Raw genomic sequence first — 21,125 nt, 5'->3', positions numbered from 1 at the left:
CAGGCACTAACTGGTGTGATGCACATGTACGTGCAGGTGACATACCCATGCCTGGTTTTGTCAGTATGAAAGGGATGTGGATACTGGTACTAAAATGGTGATTGCTTTCCCACAGCAGGACTGACGGCGGCAAGTCACAACAGACAAATCCAAACCCTTCTAGGACAGTAGAGCTTTATTTAGTTTTGTAAGCCTAAGGTAAAAAGCATAGGCAGTAACTTTTACTAGTCAATAAAGAGTAATTCCACCAACCCACCGGAGAGCTGGAAAGTACTTACTGAAAGCAAAATATTTAGAGAAAATAGACATTCATACAAAATTATAAAATGCCTGTAATAAGAATAAGTGCATTTCAAGGAAAGCACAAACTCATTTAATTTATAGAGCCTGTTAAAGCCTTAAAAAATTTAAGTGGAAATTGAAATATGCAAACATGTATAAACATTCTACAAAAGATGGTGGTCTTTTCCTGAGTGTACTAAAGCTACAGACGTGAGGTGACAGCAGGCAGGGTGGAGCCCTCAAGGGCATTTTCTTTCTACACACTGCTTCCCTCCTTCTTCATATTCCTGTTTGGAAATCCACATCTGTTGAAAGGTACCCTGTAAGGTGGAAAGAAACATAATTATGCCTCTTTTTTTTTTTTTTTTTAAATCAGAAGATGGTATTTTTTACTCATAAATGGCCATTACTGCTAAACGATTTAAACTCCCTCCTCCAATAGTACTGTCCCCCATTTCTTCTGCCTTCCTCTGAGACAGGGCAGACACTGTTCAGCCTGGCCTTTCAGGTCTAAGAGGACACCAAGCCCCTCTGTACCTGTTACATAAAAAAAGAAATTATAAAGTGGCTGGCGGAAAGGCATGAGGAAGGGTCCTAAGGCAGTAGTGGAACCTCCTAGTGGGCACATGCCAGTTACTTCTGGTCCTCTGAGGGAAAATGGAATGCCTTCCATCTCACACACTCCCAATTCAAGGTAGACTCCCAGTTAGACCAAGCACAGATCTCACTGGCCCTGGTTACACAGCCAACTCATGACAGCTTCACCAGTTGGGAAACAACTGAACTTAAGAAGAAATGACTCATGGATAAATGCAGTGCACCTAAGTCTGCCCAGGGCCAAGATGACAAGCAGAGGCTCAACAGCTCCCACTGAAGGGAAGGTCAGGGTCTGGTAACAAATGTTCCTGATGATGCATCTGATATGTTCAACAGAGCCCAGTGCGATGGTGCAGACCTATAGTCCCAGCACTTGAGGCTGAGGCAAGAAGACTCCAAGGTGGAGGCCAGCCTGAGGTTGCTGGTGTGGGGGCAGAGTAGGAGTCATTTTTGTGTGTAAATGGTTTTAAACAGACATTCCTACTAGGTTCCCACTCATCTGTTGGTTTTAAATGCAAAGACCAATGAAGCACTAAATCATTCTTAGTATTTTTTACTGAACAGTAATTTTCAATGCTATATTTAAGCCAAATAAGAATCTTATTTTTAAGTGAAGAAAATTTCTGCTTGTACTGAAAGTTTATATAACTTAAAATTGTAATAAACAACCATTACCAGAAATCCCAGAGTGCTGTTCTAGTGGGGGAAATATATACAAAACATATATAAACTGTACCAAGACAGATTTTTATCAGTACAGAATAAATACTAAAAGCAATAACAGAAAGAACCGGAAAAAGTTGTAATAAGTAATCATTCACAGAAAAATATGGATGCACTGTCAGATGATAAAATGCCCTTTATAAACTGTTGTACATAATCTCTTCCTCTTTCAAACCATGGAGTCTGTGTCAGTGGAATCTTATCTACTAACCAAAGACGCTAGGATGGAGCCGCCAATCCATGAGCTGAACCTCCGTTCCACTGTCGTGTTGTTTGCAATCAGTTTCAACCGCATACTCTACAACAGAAGAAGCAGGATGTTGGGATAACTCAATAGCCAACCTGGGAATTCAGTGCTGAAAAACCTCTAGAGCCACGTGGAGGACATACTTAATCCTAGCACTTCAGATCTCTTAGTTCTAGGCCAGTGTGGTCTACATAGTGCGTTAGGTCAGATAGGGCTACAATAGTATCCACACCTCACACCCACGCACCCTGTCTCTGTCTCTCTCCACAAGTACACACACAGAAAAACAAGTTAGTTTCACATGGTGTCCAATAGCTAAGCTAATAGTTGGCATAGGTTAGGCTCCATTTCAGAAAATGTCTTAATGAATACAGGATAAGAAAATGAACTATGTGACTCAGAAAACTGGGCAAATACAAGCATGCAACAGCACACCAGGCAGGAAGACACACTGGACTGGGAATACTGACACCCAGGCTCTAACCTGCTGTCAGGAGACTTGTTTACTATGCTCAGCATGACACTCCTGCGAGTTTTCATCTCTGCAGCCCTAAGGCATTACAGAGCTTGGATCTCCTCCCTCAAACAGTTTTATTAAGCATATTTTATGATGTTTATAATCACTAACACTTATTTTGTAATCTCAAAGATGTAAGACAGAATTTATGTTACATTAATTTCTTACTGTTAAACATAACAAATTAACAAAGCAACAAAAAAAATTTAAAAACCTGCATAGTAAAAGGACAACACTTAGAATTCATGCACATACATACAAAGGTACCACCTGCGTAGTAAAAAGGACAACACTTAGAATTCATGTACATACACACAAAGACACCACCCTAGGTGTTTCATTTTCATTTAACCTGTCCTACCCGCAGAGGTCCCACTATCCTCTTCCCAGCCGAAATGCCAGAACACAAGTGACATGATTCACACTGCCTGCCAGCCAAATTCTGCTCAGTAGGGTGGCTCATGTCTGCAACCCCAGCACCCAGGCTGAAGGGGACAGAATGCTGAGTAAACCAAATGGTCTACAATGGGATAACATATGACCCATCTCAAAAAACTAAAACCTTAGTGCCTCTGTTCTGAATATGATATATTGCCCAGGATGGCCTTGAACCTGGGATCCTCCTGCTTCAGCCTCCCAGTAGCTGGGATAACAGGTTTGTACCACCTGGCTGAGCTCAATACTGTATTCATTTGGCTTTCATTTTTTACCCCATGGAACTGCAGTTACAGGGGCTATGACCAGCCCAATGTGGGCTCTGGGGACTCAGGTCTCTACATTTAGGGTCTTTACCCTTCTTTCATTTTCAAGGTGTTCACAACAGGCACTCTATACAACACCATGTAGGCTGCCTTCACAGTGCATTAACGTGTGAGATGAAGCCCAGAACCAGCGAATGCTAGGATGGGCATCTGTTCTAGAATGGAACTTTTCTTCATTGTATATTGTATTTACTCACTAAAGAACAAAAGTTTCTAAATTACTCTGGGGCAGGGGGGAGGGGGAGGGAGCTTATTTAACTAATTTAATTGTGTTGTATACACCTGTGTGAGCCTATGGATACATGAGTGCAGGTGCCTGAAGAGGCCAGAAAGGGCACTGAAGCCCATGGAACTGCAGTTATAGGGGACATGACCAGCCAAATGTGGGTTCTGGGAACTCAGGTTCTCTGCAAGAAGAGTTCATGCAGGGAAGGCTGCATAATGCCAGCCACTAATTTACTCCTCAGACCTTGGACCATTCATGCCTGTAGTTAGATTTGTCACCTTTCTATGAAACCCCAATGGTCAGAACTTCTACTCAGGTTCTCCTAAACCAGTGGTTCTCAATCTCCTTGACTCCTTTGGATGTTGAATGATGCTTTCACATAGGTCACATTTAGATATCCTTCATATTAGGTATTTACACTAACGATTCATAACAGCAAATTTATAGTTACAAGTTAGCAATGAGAATGATTTTGTACTAGTCACAGCATTAAGGTTGAAAACCACTGCCCTAGTCTATCGTCTCCAATTGTGCAGAATGTTGAAGGCAAATGTCAATCATGGAAGTGTATCAACACCTAAAAGAACTTCTAACTATAAACGTACAGTGTATGTAACATCAGCAGCCAAAACAGAGTTTCTACAGAAACACGTAACAGTTAAGCATATTGTACCTGATATTATTAATACACCATGTAAATTACCCCTCTAAATTCTCCTCTCCTTAAAATTAGCACCATATGCCCTGTGAGTGTGAGTTCATGTGTGTGTACTTATATGTGGATGTGTGTATGTAATGTGGAGAGAGAATACACCTAAATTGACCTCTGGCCTCCAGACAGATGCACACGGTTAATGTACACAGGACACACAAACATAGAAAAGGAACCAATAGGTGTTATGTAGGACATCTACATTACTAATAGCTATTACTCATATTGTAAAGAAAGGCACACAATTATCCATTAAATTCCCTCGGTGAGAATGGACACAACTAAATAACACAAAGAAGAAAAACTTACTGGTGGAGTTTTCTGAGAAAGTTCTCTATTTAACCTGTCAGTGAAACTCTGTATTAGCGTGTTTCCTCCTGCTACGATCACACTGCCGTAGAGACCCTGGGAGAGAAACAAATCATTTCCACATGTTCCCTATAGTACTATTAGGTGCTGGGAATTGGATCCAACATCCAACTTGTTTTTCCATTTATTTATTTTGTGTGTATGTAAGTATGCCACAGCTTATGTGTGGAAATTAGAAGACACTTTTAGGAGCTGATTCTTTTTCCAGTATGTGGATTTTGGGAAACAAGTTCAGTTTATCAGGCTTTGGTGGCAACCTCCTTTATGCACTGAGCCATCTTGCCAGCCCAGAGCCACTACAGTAAAACAATTATTCTTAAACTTATAATTCTTACTGGCAGACAGCAACTAATATTAGAGAGTCATTTTATAATGGTATTCAGCTTTGTTCATCTGAAAGTCATGGTACTTTAAATTAGACAAAACATGATCATGACAGATAATGATACTCTTTGGAAACATTTCTAGCCAAAATGCTTTTTCTTTTGTCAGAATGTTGCAACTCTTTTAGAACACAGGCTGAACCTCTCAAATAAAAACAACTTCATACTCATAGGAAATGTATTTATTTCTACTTTGCATGTATTTATCAAAATGTAAATGTTAGCCTGCCTTTTTTAACTGGCTCTAAAACCTACTCCAAACATCTAAATCATCTGAATTTTAAAACAGAAATGCAAAAATTTGGTTCCATCTGCTAACAACATTAAGTAAACAGAAAATGATCTCAATAAAAAGTTCCACTCTTGCAAATTTACTTCTCTGCCCTTAAGTGACTGTGCACAAAAAAAAAAAAAAAAAAAAAAAAAAGCACCAACACTTACAGCAGAAAATCAGGACAATGGGCTACAGGTGCTCACTGTGCACATTTAGACATGAGCTTGATCCCTGAAATCCATGTGAAGGTATACAAGACACTAAATACCAAAAAATGTCCCTTCATACATAAAACACACACACAAATGTGTGTATGTGCATATATAAATAAAATTTGTGGTCACTCAACACCCTTTTGTGAGTATAGTGTTTATACACTCACATCTAATCCCATGTTTTAAGCAAATTAACTTGAAAACCAAGATAGTATGTAGATTATAAACTAGATGGATTATGAAATAAACCTACAGCTTAGTAAATTATAATATAAATGAGTAATTATATAATATTGATACAGTATCAAGTTTTAAAACTTGACACAGCAGAACAAACACAAAAATCATACAATCCATGTAAAAGTAGCACACTCAAACCACATTCTTCTGAAAACTACAAGTAAAAGTAAAGAAAAATCACCACTTTCTATGTATTTTGATTCACCACATTTTAGGAAATCTGGAGTAGCGATGACCAAAATAATTGGGTGAGGGGAAGGTGTTCTCAGAGTGTGCGCAGTCCAGCAGCCACAGACCACCTTCAGGGAAGACTTGGTTAGGTCAGGAGCTGAGCTGACTGGTCAGTAGCAAGCACTGCATACCAGTTTGCCCATCTCTTTCCACGTGGTTAGAAACAGCCCTTAGAGCCAGGGGCCAATGCTGCAAACCTAATTTGGGGCACTTCATAGTTCTAAGAGACAGTGATAAGAAGAGACTGGCACTTACTGGTCTGATGTCAATGTCACACATTCCAACACTTGTTGTGACAACGTGACTGACTCCCAGCATTGTGTTCCCAGATAGTCCCTAGAACAAGAATATAAGTTGGCAAATTTGGTCTTATTTAGGCCTTTTAATCCCATAAATTCTCTACACAGGAAAAGCCACACCAATTCTGCAATTAGCTTTCACACCTTTACGTTGGAAGGGTCAAATAATCCTTCAGGAATTTTCAGCCGCTCTGCACCAAAATCACAGTTGTAACCATTGGGGAATTCGTAGTGAACAGTTGGCATCTGGGCAGCCACTCTACAAATGTAAACAGTAGTTCACAGAAAGCAAAACAACTCTGCTCAAAAGGATAGTCCACTTATAAGGAGCTACCAATCTCTGGGAAATTAGAGTACCAATACCTAAGGGCAGTACTCAGAATATACTTATGTTTTCAGGCGAACACACTATATAACCCTTTAATATTTAGACAAACAAAAGCTCTTATTTCTGAAGTACACAGGAAGACAGAAAACATACTGTTCATCGTAGGTGGAGTCTGACACTTGAAGAACAGAAGCTTGAAAATCTTGGATGACACACTGTGGACAGAGAGAAGTTGAGAATCAGGTTGAAATCTGCCTTTGTAATGTGCACTGTATGTGACAGTAACAGAATGACATCAGACCACTTTCTCATGGTTGAGTCATTTGAAGAGTGTAACTCTACTAAAGACTGAGCATCAACATACCCAATTCTATGTGGGAATGTACAACTTATGGCATAAATTAAATTCACATCTACACAAGTTATTTCAGTTACACTACTTATAGGTCAATAACAAGAGATTAAAAACAACCAGGAACCTGCACCACTACCTCACCAAACTAAACCCGTTTCAGAACATCATCATTTTCCTAAAAAGTAACCTGATTTATCTTTTATTTACTTGTATCTATTTGTGTATTTGCCTTTGTTTTTGCTTTAATATAAGGTTTCTCTGTGTATCCCTGGCTATCCTGGAACTTGTGCTTTACACCAGGCTGGCTTCCAACTCAGGCATCCGACTGACCCTGCCTCTCAAGCGCTGGGACTGAAGGTGTGTGCTGCCACCACCCAGTAGCTTGATCTTAAAATCAAGATTTTTATGACCTAAATGACATACAGAAACGTCATATCTCATAGAAATTTCTAGTGACTTCTGTGAAATGAACATGGCCTGGAGGTTGATACGGGCAAATTCCAAGAATTCCCCATGTTCTAATACAAACAACCTTGGGTACAACATGCTCTCAGAAAACACTAAATCAATCATGGCTTTCATACCCTTTTACTGTTAGAAATCACATAGGTCTACACACTCAGACAGACTTCAGCAAAGAGTCTCACTAACCACTGCTGGAGCAGTCACACACGTTTTCATGTCTAATACATGCGGGACTGTTTCAATAATAATGGAAAGTGATCCCCACCCCTAAGATACTGTCGGATATAAAAAAAAAAACATAGCATGGCTGTCTCTAACCAATCCAGAGGCAGCTCACTTTTCCCTCCAGGGTAAAAAAACCTCCTCTGTGTTATTAAAAAAACAAAACAAATCCTTGGAGTCGACACTTTATAAAGACAGTAAGGGTTACTTACGTTGCACATATAATTGTGCCAAGACCTTGTAACCTGGGGCAATTTCTCTTTTCTTTTCCAGTTGGCTGGAGAGCCTTCTCGAACAGCCTCCTGAGAATACCAAGAGCACATGCTAAGAAACTTCCCGACACAGGAGAGGCAGAGGCAGGCCTCACTAAGGAACTTCACATGCTGCTTACTTTTGATGCAATCATATAAGGAGGGATGAGTTCTATGTTCATTTCTTGGAAGAGTTCTCTGCACTGCATGGTAATGAAGTCTCCAGCAAGAGGGGATTTCACAATGCCTGAGAACCAAATCAAACAAGGTTGAAGGAACCAAAACCTTGGAACTGTGAACAGATTAAGTAAACTATCATTTCAAAGAGTAAAGCCATGCATTTGAAATATATTACTTAGGAATAGAGGTGCTCCAATAGAATTTGTGGTCTGTCTCCACTATCTACGTGAAAGACCAGGAAAGGCACCTTGTGCCCTCAGTAAGCAGTTACCTTGTTGAAGGACATAGCCATCGTGGACTGGAATCGCAGTGGTGTGGGTCGCTCCACTGTCCAAAATCAGCCCAGTAGAACGACCATTAGCAAATCTAGTTTAAAGCATTAAGGAAAATAAAGTGTCAAAGCTCCTAGGATAGTACTGATTATGAAGGGCTGGCTCTTGTAATATTTAAGCCAGTTTATTAAACATACATTATCGTTTACATGTGTAAAAGCATGTCTAGGAATAAAAACTGGTGTCAATAATTACTCTGTCTTGAAGAAAACTTACACATGCAGAATAGTTTCTTCTTTAATTAAAATGCTTAAAATGAGCATACTGAAAACCTCTACAGTTGAGCAATAAGCATATAATAAATTGAGCCATTTTTAATATTTACAAAGACTCCTGGGGTGGAGTTCTGGAGCAGCACTGCAGGTGTGGCACTTGGTGGCGCTTCCCACCCCTGCCCCAGTAAGGCTGACAAGCACTTCCAGGTGGACTGAGCAGCTGGTTAAAAAAGCAACTCCCTCTTCTCTCAGCTGCATGCTATAAGGCTATATGCAGGTTTATGAACTGGGCTTTTCACTCAAACTACTTGATGAGCATTTATGATATCCCAAGTTTGATACCCACTAAGATTTCAGAAGAGGTAAAGTACAAAGAAATGTGTGGGGAGGACACAACAAAGTTATCACTAACATTCCTTAAAAGTAGAAGATTCACACCAAGCCATCTCTACCCTGAAAAGTATCTTGTTTAGAAAAACAGAGGTCAGTATACCTGCAAAAAGAAAAGCTTGGGATGTTCTTGAAAGATTAAGAAAAGCCACCCAACCTGTTCCTGGCCCCCAGGTTCCTCCAACAGTGACTTGGGGGAGAATGTGGATGGAGTAGGAGCAAGCAGGAAATGACACAGGAGAACATGGGGAGCTCACAAGCACAGTCAACAGAGCCCCAACGTAGGGCAGAGAAGGACCACGGAGAACCATATGACTCAACACAGAATGACTTCACAAAGATTTCACAAGTCCCAGTGACCTACATAACGGGAGAATCTGCTAGCTGCTCATCAGACAAAGGATTACTATCTAGAATATTTAACTAACTCTGAAAACTAGACCAGAAAGAAAAGCAACCTAGTCAATAATAGCCCAATGAAATGAATACATGGCTCTTAAAAGATGAATTACCAATGGCCAATAAAAATGAGAAAAGGTTCAACATCTTTAAAGCTATCATAAAATACAAATTAAAACCACAATGAGATTCCATCTTATCCTCATCAGAATGGCTATCCTCAAAAGAACAGATAGCAGAAGCAGGTAACAGAAATCAGTCCAGCTACCATGAATCAGTAAAGAGGATCTTCAAAAAATTAAAGTTACCACTCAAGATTCAGTCGGGTCTACTAAATCTATGCCAGAAGAAGGAAGTCAACACAGCCCAGCAGATGACTGCAAACTTGTAACAGCCAAGTCACAAAGTCAGCCCAGGCAGAGGTCATCAACATCTGGAGAGAATGTGGTGTGAGTACCGCTGCTGTTCTGCTTATCCAGAAGGATGAAATGCTGCTTACTCGGAAACGCAGAACAAATTAGTGACACAGGAAAACAAACACTGCATGCACGGTGTCATATGCAAATCCTAGAATTCCTCAGATACATTAAAAACACAGGCATTTATTTGCACATGAGCACCACCTCCAACCCCAGCCCCCAATACCAAACTGGAAGACATAGTGAGAGACAGAAAAAAGGGGAGAGTATATCAGGAGGAGCCGGTGAATCTAAGCAGAGGAAATGGGTGAATCTGGTTGCCCACATGAAAGAGATACTTGATGTATTTCTTGAAGAAGTGATATTGTCTTTATGAAACCCAACATTGCATACAATAATTACACACCAAGAAGGGGGGGGGGTTAAAAATACTCAAAGATAGGTAAAAAGCTAGAAAACACTTCCTCCACTAACATCTTACACACACCAAGAAAGCTGTCTTATGGTTTAAGGATACGCCGTCAAAACTGCGGTTTTGCAAAGGAAGAATGCAGGGATGCTGTAGTGCTCAAACATTAGCTCTGTCAGCTTCTCTCTCTTTGCCCTGGTATTCCACTAGAGAAGGGAGAAGGATCCCAGTTAGTCACTGAACAGTAATTAAAGCATTGACTCATTTCATACTACATCACAGAGCCATATTGGCAAAGAAAGAAAGTTAAGAGGTTCCTTTTCTAAAAAATCATAAATTAAACTCTACTATTCAACAGGTAAAACTGCTAGCTGATATCAGAAACACTTTCCAAATCCCAGAAAAATTAAGATTCTAAAAGCAAAAGTACTCTTTAATATTGAATCTGGTAGCCAAAATCCTAAATTTAAATTTTAAAACACCCAATCATCCCACTTGTAAATAGAACTCATAAACAAAGCCAATTATTTCATTTGCTCAAATAATGTTATAAGCATAATCAAAATTAATCTTTCCCCAAATTTCCAAACTCAAAATGTAAATTTAGATGACTCTTTAAAAGAAAACAGAGGGCCAGAGAGGTGACTCAGAAGGTAAAGGCTGCTTTGTCCACCATCCTGACAAGCCTTGGGATCCACACGGTGGAGAGAATGAATGCCTTCAAGCTGTTGTCTGACCTATACATGTGTGCCTGGCACATGAGCACCTATGTATGTGCAAATACACACACGATAAACCAATAAATGTATTTTTTCTAAAAAGAAAAGTACAATCTCCAAACGAGCAGAAATTAAGGAAAGAAAAGGAGCAGAGACTAGAGAAACTAGAAGAGAAAGTGGTCTTACCGGTGCTTCCGACATGAGAACAGGATGCAGGCTGGCTTCAGATTTGACATGCATCTTGTATGTATGATCCAAAATGGCCTGGAAACTATCCCAGTCTTCAACTAGAACATAAGAGTCAGAGCCTGAAACAAGGCTTAGCTAATGAATGGATAGATGGATGAATGAATGAATGAATGAATGAGCATCAGCTGAGACAGACTTTTTATGACTTATGATTAATATCTCATTATACAAAATCTACTCTGTAACACAGCACTTTACAAAAGAGGCCAGTATTATTTTCTACATACACAATCTCGTTTTGGTTCTTTCAGGTGGGCCTCAAATCTGCCCCAAATATGAGTGGGGTACTTAAAAGACACCTTGCTAGAGGCCAGGTGGGTGATCAGAAAGGAAAAGAAGATACTGGAAAGCAGATCATAGGGCACATTATATCTGGAACTAGAAGGGAAAAAAAGCAAAAAAAAAAAAACATACTATATGTTAGAAAAATAAGGATTTAAAGGCGTTTTAAAATCTAGAGAGTAGCTAGACACGGCATTGCACACCTTTAATCCCAGCACACAGCACTAGGGAGGCAGAGACAGGCAGGTCTCCATGAACTCAAGGCCAGCCAGGAATACAGAGCTGGGCCTTGTCTCAAAAACAAACAAACAAACAAACAAAAACTGGCATTTCCTCCACTGTTCATGAGTTACTGGTTAACTGGTGACTTCCACTGAACAATTATTATTATCAATTAAATGTGACATTTTGACCTTACTTGGCACTACTATTTACAATGCTTTACAAATGTTTTCTCCCAAGAGGAACACTGGCACTCAATGAAAGCCTTATTTACAGAGTCTCTGCTGAGCTCCTAGGTGAACAATACATACATTGTTACACTGTGCAGCTGAGGCAGGAGCACACTGTATGCCACACAGTGAGGAGACTTGTGTCTCCTCTGGATTTCATCCCCTTTCCCTTGGATGTCCCATGTCTTTTCAGTGTGATAGCATGAGTCCTCCTGGGTAGCATGAGCTTACCTCAGAGTTTTCTCCAGAGATAGTAACATCTCTGCTGCCTCCCCTTCTAATTCTTATCTTAGCGGATATTACTACTGATTCATCTCCTCAACCAAAATTCTAGAAAACCTTAATTCTCCTCTCCTTTCTGCCCCTCAATCTCCTAGTGCCATCTGTTGCCTGGATACTCAAAGCCACTTCAGGACCTCTACTCTCAGTGGTTTAGTTTAAACCCTCCTCATTTCCATCAGAAACGGTCTCCTCTTCTATTCCTGTCCTGTCTCCAGTCCATCCCTCCAGCAGATTCTACATAGTCACTGTCAGCCAGTCTTTCAGAGTGGCAAAGGTGAGCAGGCACACTGGCCTTACATGATTTCCCTAGGCCAGCTTCCAGGGACTATTTCAACCTGCTCCAAAGGAAGACAGCATTTGCTACCTACCTTTCCTGCACATGACCTAAAACAATGCTACCACCATATCTGCAAACCATTTCAAAATATTTCCCTCACGACTCCCCTCTCGTCACACAAGCTGCCGTTTTTCTGCCTTTTTTCAGCCTTGTTGGTCAGTTGACTTCCATGGCTCAAGATTCAGAAGCAGCTACCTCCTTTATGAGCTCGCTAATCCCACTGTTTCCTGACCACACCCATACAGTTTATAAAACTGTTTTCTGTGCATACACCAAATCCTGAGTTTAAGGAAAAGGAACACTTCTTATACATTTTGTATTCTTATTATCCAAAATATTCCTTTATGGAATTAAAACAAATACTTGTTCATCTTGTAAGAAGGTGCTGTCTATAGCGAGTTCATACCCATGCCGTTCTTGAGTGGCGAGATGGCCTCCATGTTCTCCCTGGGCACGCGGAGGGCATTGGTGTCTATGTAGTAGGCGGGCCCGCCCTGCTTGCCCTTGTCCCCATCTATCTCCATCATCGTGCTGCCATCGTCTCTCTCCAGCACCACACCGATGGCCGTGGGGAAATCCACCTGGGACGTTAAGACACGATGGGAAGGGTCATCCGCTCTCAGTAGGGGTTGTTTCCAACGCCTACTGTCATTTTTGCTTGGATTTAGTTTTGCACAGATAACTCTTGCCTATCCAAGTAATTCTTATCACCATTCTTACCTTAGGGCAGTCCTCACCAGCATAGCCAGCCCTCACTGTATACGACCCGATGTCAAACACGAGAGCGCCAACTTCATCTGAGGAGATTAAGAGAGAATTGCTGAAGAGATTAAAAGAGAACTGCATATGCCTTTAATCCTAGTAAGGGAGGCAGAGGCTGACAGATCTCTGGGCTTTGAATTTAAAGCCCCCACCATTTCTAGTCTGTTCTCTGCTTCATGCTGAGGTTGGATATGTGACCCCAGATTCCTGCTCCTGCCACCATGTCTGCTGCCAGCTGCCATGCCTCCATCATACTGGACTCTTACCCTCTGGAATCATAAGCTAAAGTAAACTCTTCTAGAAGTTGCCTTGGTCATTTTTGTTATTTTTTTAATCACAGTAACAGAAAAGTGACTAATACACTATGTGAAATGGGTAATTGACTAACTTCTCTTCCCCAGTTTAATCATACAATGTATTTAATACTTATAGGATATTATGACTAAATGTCTTCAATGTTTTAATGTATAAAAGCACTTAAGAGTAGTGCTGACAAACGATAAGCCTGATAAATATTAGCCAATTGTAGAAGTTATTACTGTCACACTTCTTGCCAGGGAAAAAGACTACAGTTCCTAGAGAAACTGCTTCAGTTCATTCTTATAAAACCCTACACAGCAATTAAAACGTGTGGGCAGATATACTTACTCAATACATTTATAAATTTGTAGTGTGAGGCTACTATTTAACTCATTATGGATGAGTATTACCGGTACACGGCAGAGAAAGGAATGCCTCTGCCTCATCCCAGAAACTATTTGTTCCCAATTAACGTTGAGCTGGTTGTTTAACTCGTCCCAATATTTTCTTCTTCATTAACTTGCAGGATAGCAGCACCATCTCCTGTCAGCATCCACCCCAGAGAAGAGTTTCTAATTAGTTAAGTACTCTTTGAAAAACAAGAAGTGCCTGGAAGCCTTGATTTCGTTATCGCCAATCTATAAAACGCTCCTGTCTAGGTGGACAGGGGAACAGCAGCCTGTACCTCAGCGCACCGCTCATCTAGGGACCAGGCACACTTGAAACGATGTCCAGTCTAGAGCAGCAGCCACAACACCAGGCGCAACTCGCACTCGGTGCCCACCCCGAGGGCCCGGAACTTCCGCGAGCTGCCCGGGACTAACGCGCAACGGGACCGGTACAGGAGGGACCGGGCGTGCCAGGTGACTGCCAAGAGACTCCGACCGGTCCTGGAGCCCCAGGTGTAAGACACACACACTAAGGCCCTTCCTTGAAGCCATCCCGGAACCAGCGACGGGAAAAGCCGGAAACCTATAGCGCGCGGGCCCTGGGTCCGAAGAGGAGAGGCCGTGGCCCATACAGGGACCGGAAGCACCGGTCAAAGACCGGAAGGGCCCGCTGAGGACCGGAGGGAAACGGAAGCGACCAGGGACCAGGCCGGTCGTTCCGGCCCGCACGCCCCGAGGCGTCCATGCGCTCACTCACCTCCGCCGTACACGCCGCCGCTCATGGCTACTGTGGGGCGGGGACTGGCCGAAGACTACTGGGCGAACGATAACAGCGGCGCGGCTCCACTTCCCGAGAACGCCGGCCCCGCAAGCCTGCAACTTCCAACGCCGCCCCCTCCGGCAACAAAGCAGCGGCCGCACGCCCGCTGCACAGCCACTCTTGCTGGTTTCTCGTGTCAACCAATGACAAAAGGCCCGGCTTAGTCTTTAGCCAATCAGAATGTGGTGCTGCTGCATCCCCGCGCGGTTTAGCCGTCTTAGCCAATGGAAGGCATTCGTGAGGGCGGGGAGAGGGAGAAGCGACGGAAGAAGGGAAGGTGTTGGGCAGGAGGGGGCGGAGCTTCGCGGGCGGGTGAGGTGGGCGGGGCTTCTTGAGCGGGCGGTAGGGTGGGCGGAGCTTCACATGCGGACCGGAGAGTGGGTGGGGCTGCTTCGCAAGAGGGTGCGAACTGTGCTTCGCCCGCGAATGGAGTGGGAGAAAATTTTTAGGTGGGCGGGTCAGTGGGAGGAACTTTTCCGAGAATGGGCCGGGTTTCGAGAGGGAGTTAATTAGGTACTGGGAATTAAGAGGCTTGCCTGGGGCCATCAACTGCTCTGGTCCTGAAGTGTGGCTGCTCCCCAGAAGGCATAGGAATTTAGGCAGAGAAAGTGTCTGCAAGGAATCTGAAGTTTGAGTTCGTTACCTCATAGAGATCCCTGGCCTTGGATTGTGATGAATTCGGATTTGTTTTAAGCAGAAAAAACTTTAACCAACATTTATAATTGAAAAAGAAATGTGTACTAACTACACTTTGAAGTAATCAGACATAATAATAGGATCCATCATTTTTTAAAATGGCTATTTATAATAAGAGATTATATTTTTTCCAACTAGATTCAGGTAGCATTTAAAAATCTTGACTTCGGTTTCTTTCATTTCTGTAAAAATCATTTCTCAAGCAAGTGGGGGGCCATTCGAGGAAGCACCCGTTTGTGTCTACAGTTCTTTGTCTACATTTCTGTCAGTGTCATCCAGAACACTGTCTTTTCTTCCCCCAAAACAATTACTGTAAAAATTTGTCTCTCTGCTTCTCTGGGCTTTAGATAGCTTGATTTATATAACAAAAGGCCCAAACCAGTTGTACCATTCCAAAGCTCGAGTGTAAAGTATGTCTGAAGCTGATAGCAGTGCTTAAATGGAAGTGTCTAGTGTCTGTGTGTGTAGGGGCTACTGGTAACCTTAGGAGGGTTGGATAAAATCTCATCCATTTCCATGCGTCAAGGTGGCAGAAATTGACCTGTCATAGAATCAGGAATAAGGCTAGTAAGAAAACGCTTGACACTATGTGCTTTGAGCTAAAAATGATGGTTCGGGTTTGTGTTTTTGAGACAAGTTCTCACTGTGTAAGCCCGGCTAGTCTCCAAGCTGTAATCCTCCTGCCTCTGCTTCCTGGGTACTGGAATTATAGGCACATGCCACTTTGTGTATTGCTATATTTTAAATGATTTTAAAACATTTTTAGGAATGTGACGATATTGCCATGTCAGAAACCTGAAGCTGTGTTTTATTGGAGCATAGCCAAGCCTATTCACAGCTGTGACTGAGGTTATGTGTCTGGCTAAGTTGTAGAGCATGTTATTGCCGAGTGGCCTGCTGGGAAGGACTGCTTACTTCTCAGACAATAGATACAAGACCTAACAGCCTGCCCGTGCTATGGTCCCCGTGATCAGCGCTCCCTGCCGATCAGCACCCTAAAGTGATTCTATTTCCAGTTATGCTTTCATGTTTGACTAAATAAAACTGATGAGTTATCACTGTAATTCCAAGCCAGGCAATAAGGCACACAGTTTTAATCCCAGGATTCAAGAGGTGGAGGCAGGTGGATTTCTGTGAGTTTGAAATTAACCCCAGTAAGGGCTGCATAGTGGCTACATAGCAAGACCCTGCCTCAAATATATAAATACATGATAAATACTATAGCTCCAACAATGAAATATTGAAGACATTAGTTTACTTTATATATAGTAATGTAGTTAAGCCATTATCATTTAAATACCTAGCAATTAATTTACAAGCTTGATGGATTTACAGATTGATATCCTTTACCAATACCATCTGTAACATCTCTCATGGATATAAGAGAATAAACCCCAGAATTAACCCTCTTTGGGCTGAAGAAGAATCAAGTATTTGTTCCACTAGTCCAGAGTTCAACAGAAGCCAGAGCCGTTCAGCAGGGTTGATTGCATCATCTTGAGCTCCCTGCACCTAACCCAGAAGATTCAGAAATCTGAGAGCAAATAAATCGAAGACAGCTTGTAAGAATGTTGGAAAGCTGTGCTTAGATGTTTTTAACGAAGTAATAAATAAAAATTAGAAAACAGGTCATTTGGGCTGGAGAGATGGCTTGGTGGTTAAGAGCACTGGCTGCTTTCCCAGAGAATTCAATTCCCAGCAACCACACAGTGGCTCACAACCATCTGTAATGGGATCTGATGCCCTCTTCTGCTGTGTCTGAAGACAGCTACAGTGTACTCATATAATAAATAAATCTTATAAAAAAGTCATTCATAATTTCAATTCAGCTCAGTCTCTTGATATTTCACTGGAGTAGAGGCTTCTTTTAATGAACCAATTGGGTGAACTTCATAGGAAATTAATTTTTTCACAGTATGTCTGATGTGTCAGGACTAACCACAGCTTAAATACATGAAAACACACATTTAAGCCTTTGATATTTTTATTTTAAAACAAGACCTCTTAACACCAGGCTGGCCTTAAACTCATCATGTAGCTGAAGATGGCCTTGAATTTCGGATCCTCCAGCCTCTACCTCCAGAGTGCTGCTGTTATGGGCACCACCACGCCTACACCTGGCTTTACACTATGCAAGGGATAAGACTCAGGGCTTCATTCATGCTTGGGAAGCACTCCAATACCTCAGCTAATTTTTTTTAAAGTAACAAGACGATAAAATTATTGACCATAAAGAACTGAATTGCTAGAAGAATCTCTTAAAGGAAAATTGTGCAGCCCGAGAGAACACTCCGAAATTGCAGCATTGCTTCTTCTGAGGTGAGGCTTAGGGCGTGGCAGCTTGTGGGCGTGGCTGGTTGCTTGATTGGTCAGGCTTCGATCTTTGGAGAGAGAGTTTCTCTGTGTAGCTCTGTCTGTCTTGGAACTTGCACTATAGAGCAGCCTGGCCTTGAACTCACAGATTTGCCTGCCCCTTTGCCCGGCTGTGCCCCTGCCTCGAGTACTGGGATTAAAGGCATGTGCCACCATCCCCAGCCGCAGCTTGTGGTTTTTAATTCTTAAATATTCGATAACTTGGGGCTGGAGAATTGGGTCAGTGGTTAGAGCACTTGTTGCTCTTGTAGAAGACCCTGGTACAATACCCAGCACCTACACGGTGACTCATGATCACCCGGACTGCAGATCCTAGGGATCTGACCTCCCCAAACACTTGACATACATGATGCACAGACATATATGCAGGCAAAACATTTATACACATAAAATTTAGAAAGCTGCTGCATAATACATTAAGAATAAAAGTACTGTGCCTGAAGCCCAGTACACCACAGAACATAGAGATTGTGCTATAAGGCATCCGAAGACTGCCAGAGGTTTCTGCACCGCTATTTCTCCCCCGAAGCCTCAGCAAGAAAACTCCAGACCATTGGCTGTCCCTTCCCTTCTCACCGGCACCCCATATGGAAAGCAGACGTGCCTGGGATGGCGGAGCAGCTCAGTGGCAGTGTGTGAGTAGCACGGAGGGACTCGGAGCTGATTTCTCAGCACCACGAGGACAAGAAGATCCAGTTGTCTGTATCCACACTTGGAGCACTTCTTCCTAAACCCAGACACCATGTCAATAAACAGTGAAGTCCCACAGTAAAGACATCGACCAAACAGTGGGTGCTCAGAGACTGACTCTGAGTCCTAATCAATAGACTTTCAAAAGCCTGGTAATATCCACGCATAAAGGATTTTGTGTTCCTACTGCAGCTTCTGGCTTTGCCTCAAGGGGGCGCTGATCGTCTGTTCTTGTGTTATCACACTTCTGACAAAACACATTAAGGAACTCAGTAATCACTGCATAACCACAAGGATCTCTTCCTCCGTATTTATTAAATTCACTGTTGGAAAAAAGCCTCAACCGTTAGACACAAACGCTAGGAAACAAATCTGGAAGACTCTCTCTTCTCTGTCCAAAACAGAATTCCTCTTAAAAAAAGAAAAATTGGTATCCCTAGAATTATTCTGTACTGTAAAATACACAGAGTAAGTGATTATAAAAAGGCAAATTTCAACACAGACATGTGTGTGTGGATACATGTATGGCCGGGGAGTGGTAGAAATCATCTTATGTTTACTGACATGTTTGTGCAAGCGATTCTGAGATAGCAGGTAACTGGAATCTATGCTTCTCAGCCACAGGAACAGGGAGTGGTGGCTTGAATAGGAATGGCCTCCATAGGCTCATATATTGGAGTGCTTGGTCATTAGGGAATGGCACTACTTAACAGGGATTAGGAGGTGTGGCCTTGTTGGAGTAGGTGTGGCCTTGCTGAAAGAAGTGTGTCACTGGGGGTGGGCTTTGGGGTTTCAAATGCTCACACCAAGCCCAGTGGCCCTCTCTTCCTGTTGCCTTCAGATCTGGTTGTATACCTCTCAGGTACCATGTCTGCCTATGTGCCACCATGCTCCCCACTGGGTAAATTAAGCTTCTGGAACTAGAAGCAAGCCCCAATTAAATGTGTTCTTTTGTAAGAGTTGCCTTAGTCATGGCGTCTTTTCCCAGCACTAGAATGTTGACTAAAACGCTGAGTCAGAGTCACACATGTTGTGCTGTTAGGATAAGAAGGCCTCTTCTAACCATTTTACTAACAGATCGGTGATTACAATGAGGCAAACGATAATTTGAGGAACCATCCTGACTCCATTTTGAAGGCAAAAGCCATAATGCTATATTATTAAAACAGCAACTCCACTCTTCCAGTAAATAAAAACTTATTTTTAATAAGTTCAATTTTCCTGCCTCAAGGTTGCTTCGCTGCTTGAGGTCCTAGCCTGCCTTGCCTCAGGGATAAGCTACAACTGTAGATTGTATAAAGGAAAACACTTCATTGAGGGCCTGCTTACAGGTTTGGAGGGCTAGTCCTTTATCACCCATCATGGCGAGGAGCAGACAGGCATGGTGCTGAAGCAACAGCCAAGAGCTTTATATCCAAACCCACAGGCATCAGGCAGAGGGAGAGACACTAAACCTGGAATGGGTTTTCGGAGTCTTAAAGCCCATTGCCAATGGCACATCTCCTCCAAAAGGCCATACCCACTTCAACAAGGTCACATCTCCCAACCCTTCTCAGTTTCACTATGTGGCAACCATGCATTCAATACACGAGACTCTGGGAGCCATTCCCATTCAGAACGCCACAGTGTGCACATTTCATCCTTTATCCCAGAAACAGAAACCCCGAATAAGACGCCAGCACTGTGAAATCAAGCTGGTGACGGCTTCATTACTTCTGAAAGCTCTCTCAAACTGGCGTTGGCTGTATGTCCTGATGTCATCATGAAGTCGTTCCTCTGCATTATGGCATGTCTGTTCTTAAACTTCCTCTTCTACAATATTGGGTTAAGAACCACCCTGACGACTACATCGTAACATCAGTTAAAACATTATCCCCACTCTACTGACTGGTTTTGTGTCAACTTGTGTCAAGCTGGAGGTATCACAGAAAAAGGAGCCTCTCTTGAGGAAATGCCTCCATGAGATCCAGCTGTAAGGCATTTTCTCAACTAGTGATCAAGGGGGGAAGGCCCAGTCCATTGTGGGTGGTGCCATCCCTGGGCTGGTAGACCTGGGTTCTATAAGAAAGCAGGCTGAGCAAGCAATGGGAAGCAAGCCAGTAAGTGACATCCCTCCATGGCCTCTGCATCAGCTCCTGCTTCCTGACCTGCTTGAGTTCCAGTCCTGACTTCCTTTGGTGATGAACAGCAATGTGGAAGTGTAAGCTAAATAAACCCTTTCCTCCCAAACTTGCTTTTTGATTATGATGTTTTATACAGGAATAGAAACCCTGACTTAGACATCCACATTTAGCCTTACTTGAGGTACTGGGATTATGACGTAAACATACGGGGTCAATTCAGGTGATATCATCAGCCATGTGTCCTGGTCTCCTGGTCTCTCACATTAACTCTTTCAAGTTGTATTTATTTTCCTTAATGACATGTATGGGAGGGGTAAGTGCATGTGAGTGCAGTCCCCCCCCCAGGTCAGAAGAGGGTGTTGGGACTCTGGTGCTAGCATTATAGGCTGATAGGAGCTGCCTCACACGGGTGCTGAGAAGTGAATCCAAGTCCACTGCAAAAGCAGTATGCACTCTTTCCTGTGGCGTCATCTCTCCAGCTCTTCTCAGATAGACTCTGAGTCACCCAAAGTGGCCCTTGGCCACTCTCTGGGCCTTCCTGCTGTGGCTTTACTCACAGACAGCACTTTATCCTCTCAGCACTCCTGATACCTGCACATCTCAGTCAACT

General features: G+C 42.6%; 1 protein-coding gene across 1 annotated transcript; it reads right to left on the bottom strand.

Annotated features, from left to right (window-relative positions):
* Positions 1–463: 463 nt before the first annotated feature.
* ACTL6A (actin like 6A) lies at positions 464–14,730 on the bottom strand. Its single transcript, XM_080929639.1, has 14 exons — positions 14,571–14,730; positions 13,083–13,159; positions 12,769–12,943; positions 10,947–11,047; positions 10,150–10,247; positions 8,149–8,243; positions 7,838–7,944; positions 7,659–7,748; positions 6,558–6,619; positions 6,221–6,335; positions 6,033–6,113; positions 4,375–4,470; positions 1,814–1,900; positions 464–602 (listed from the first exon to the last, which is right to left on the bottom strand). Exons 1-14 carry the CDS (start codon positions 14,593–14,595, stop codon positions 522–524), a joined length of 1,290 nt encoding a protein of 429 aa, XP_080785765.1. The 5' UTR covers positions 14,596–14,730; the 3' UTR covers positions 464–521.
* Between the last annotated feature and the right edge of the window lie 6,395 nt (positions 14,731–21,125).

Source organism: Micromys minutus, assembly GCF_963924665.1.
Source record: "Micromys minutus genome assembly, chromosome: 15".
Lineage (NCBI taxonomy): Eukaryota > Metazoa > Chordata > Mammalia > Rodentia > Muridae > Micromys > Micromys minutus.
Note: the sequence above shows the minus strand (reverse complement) of the source record. Positions and strands in the feature narration are given on the sequence as shown.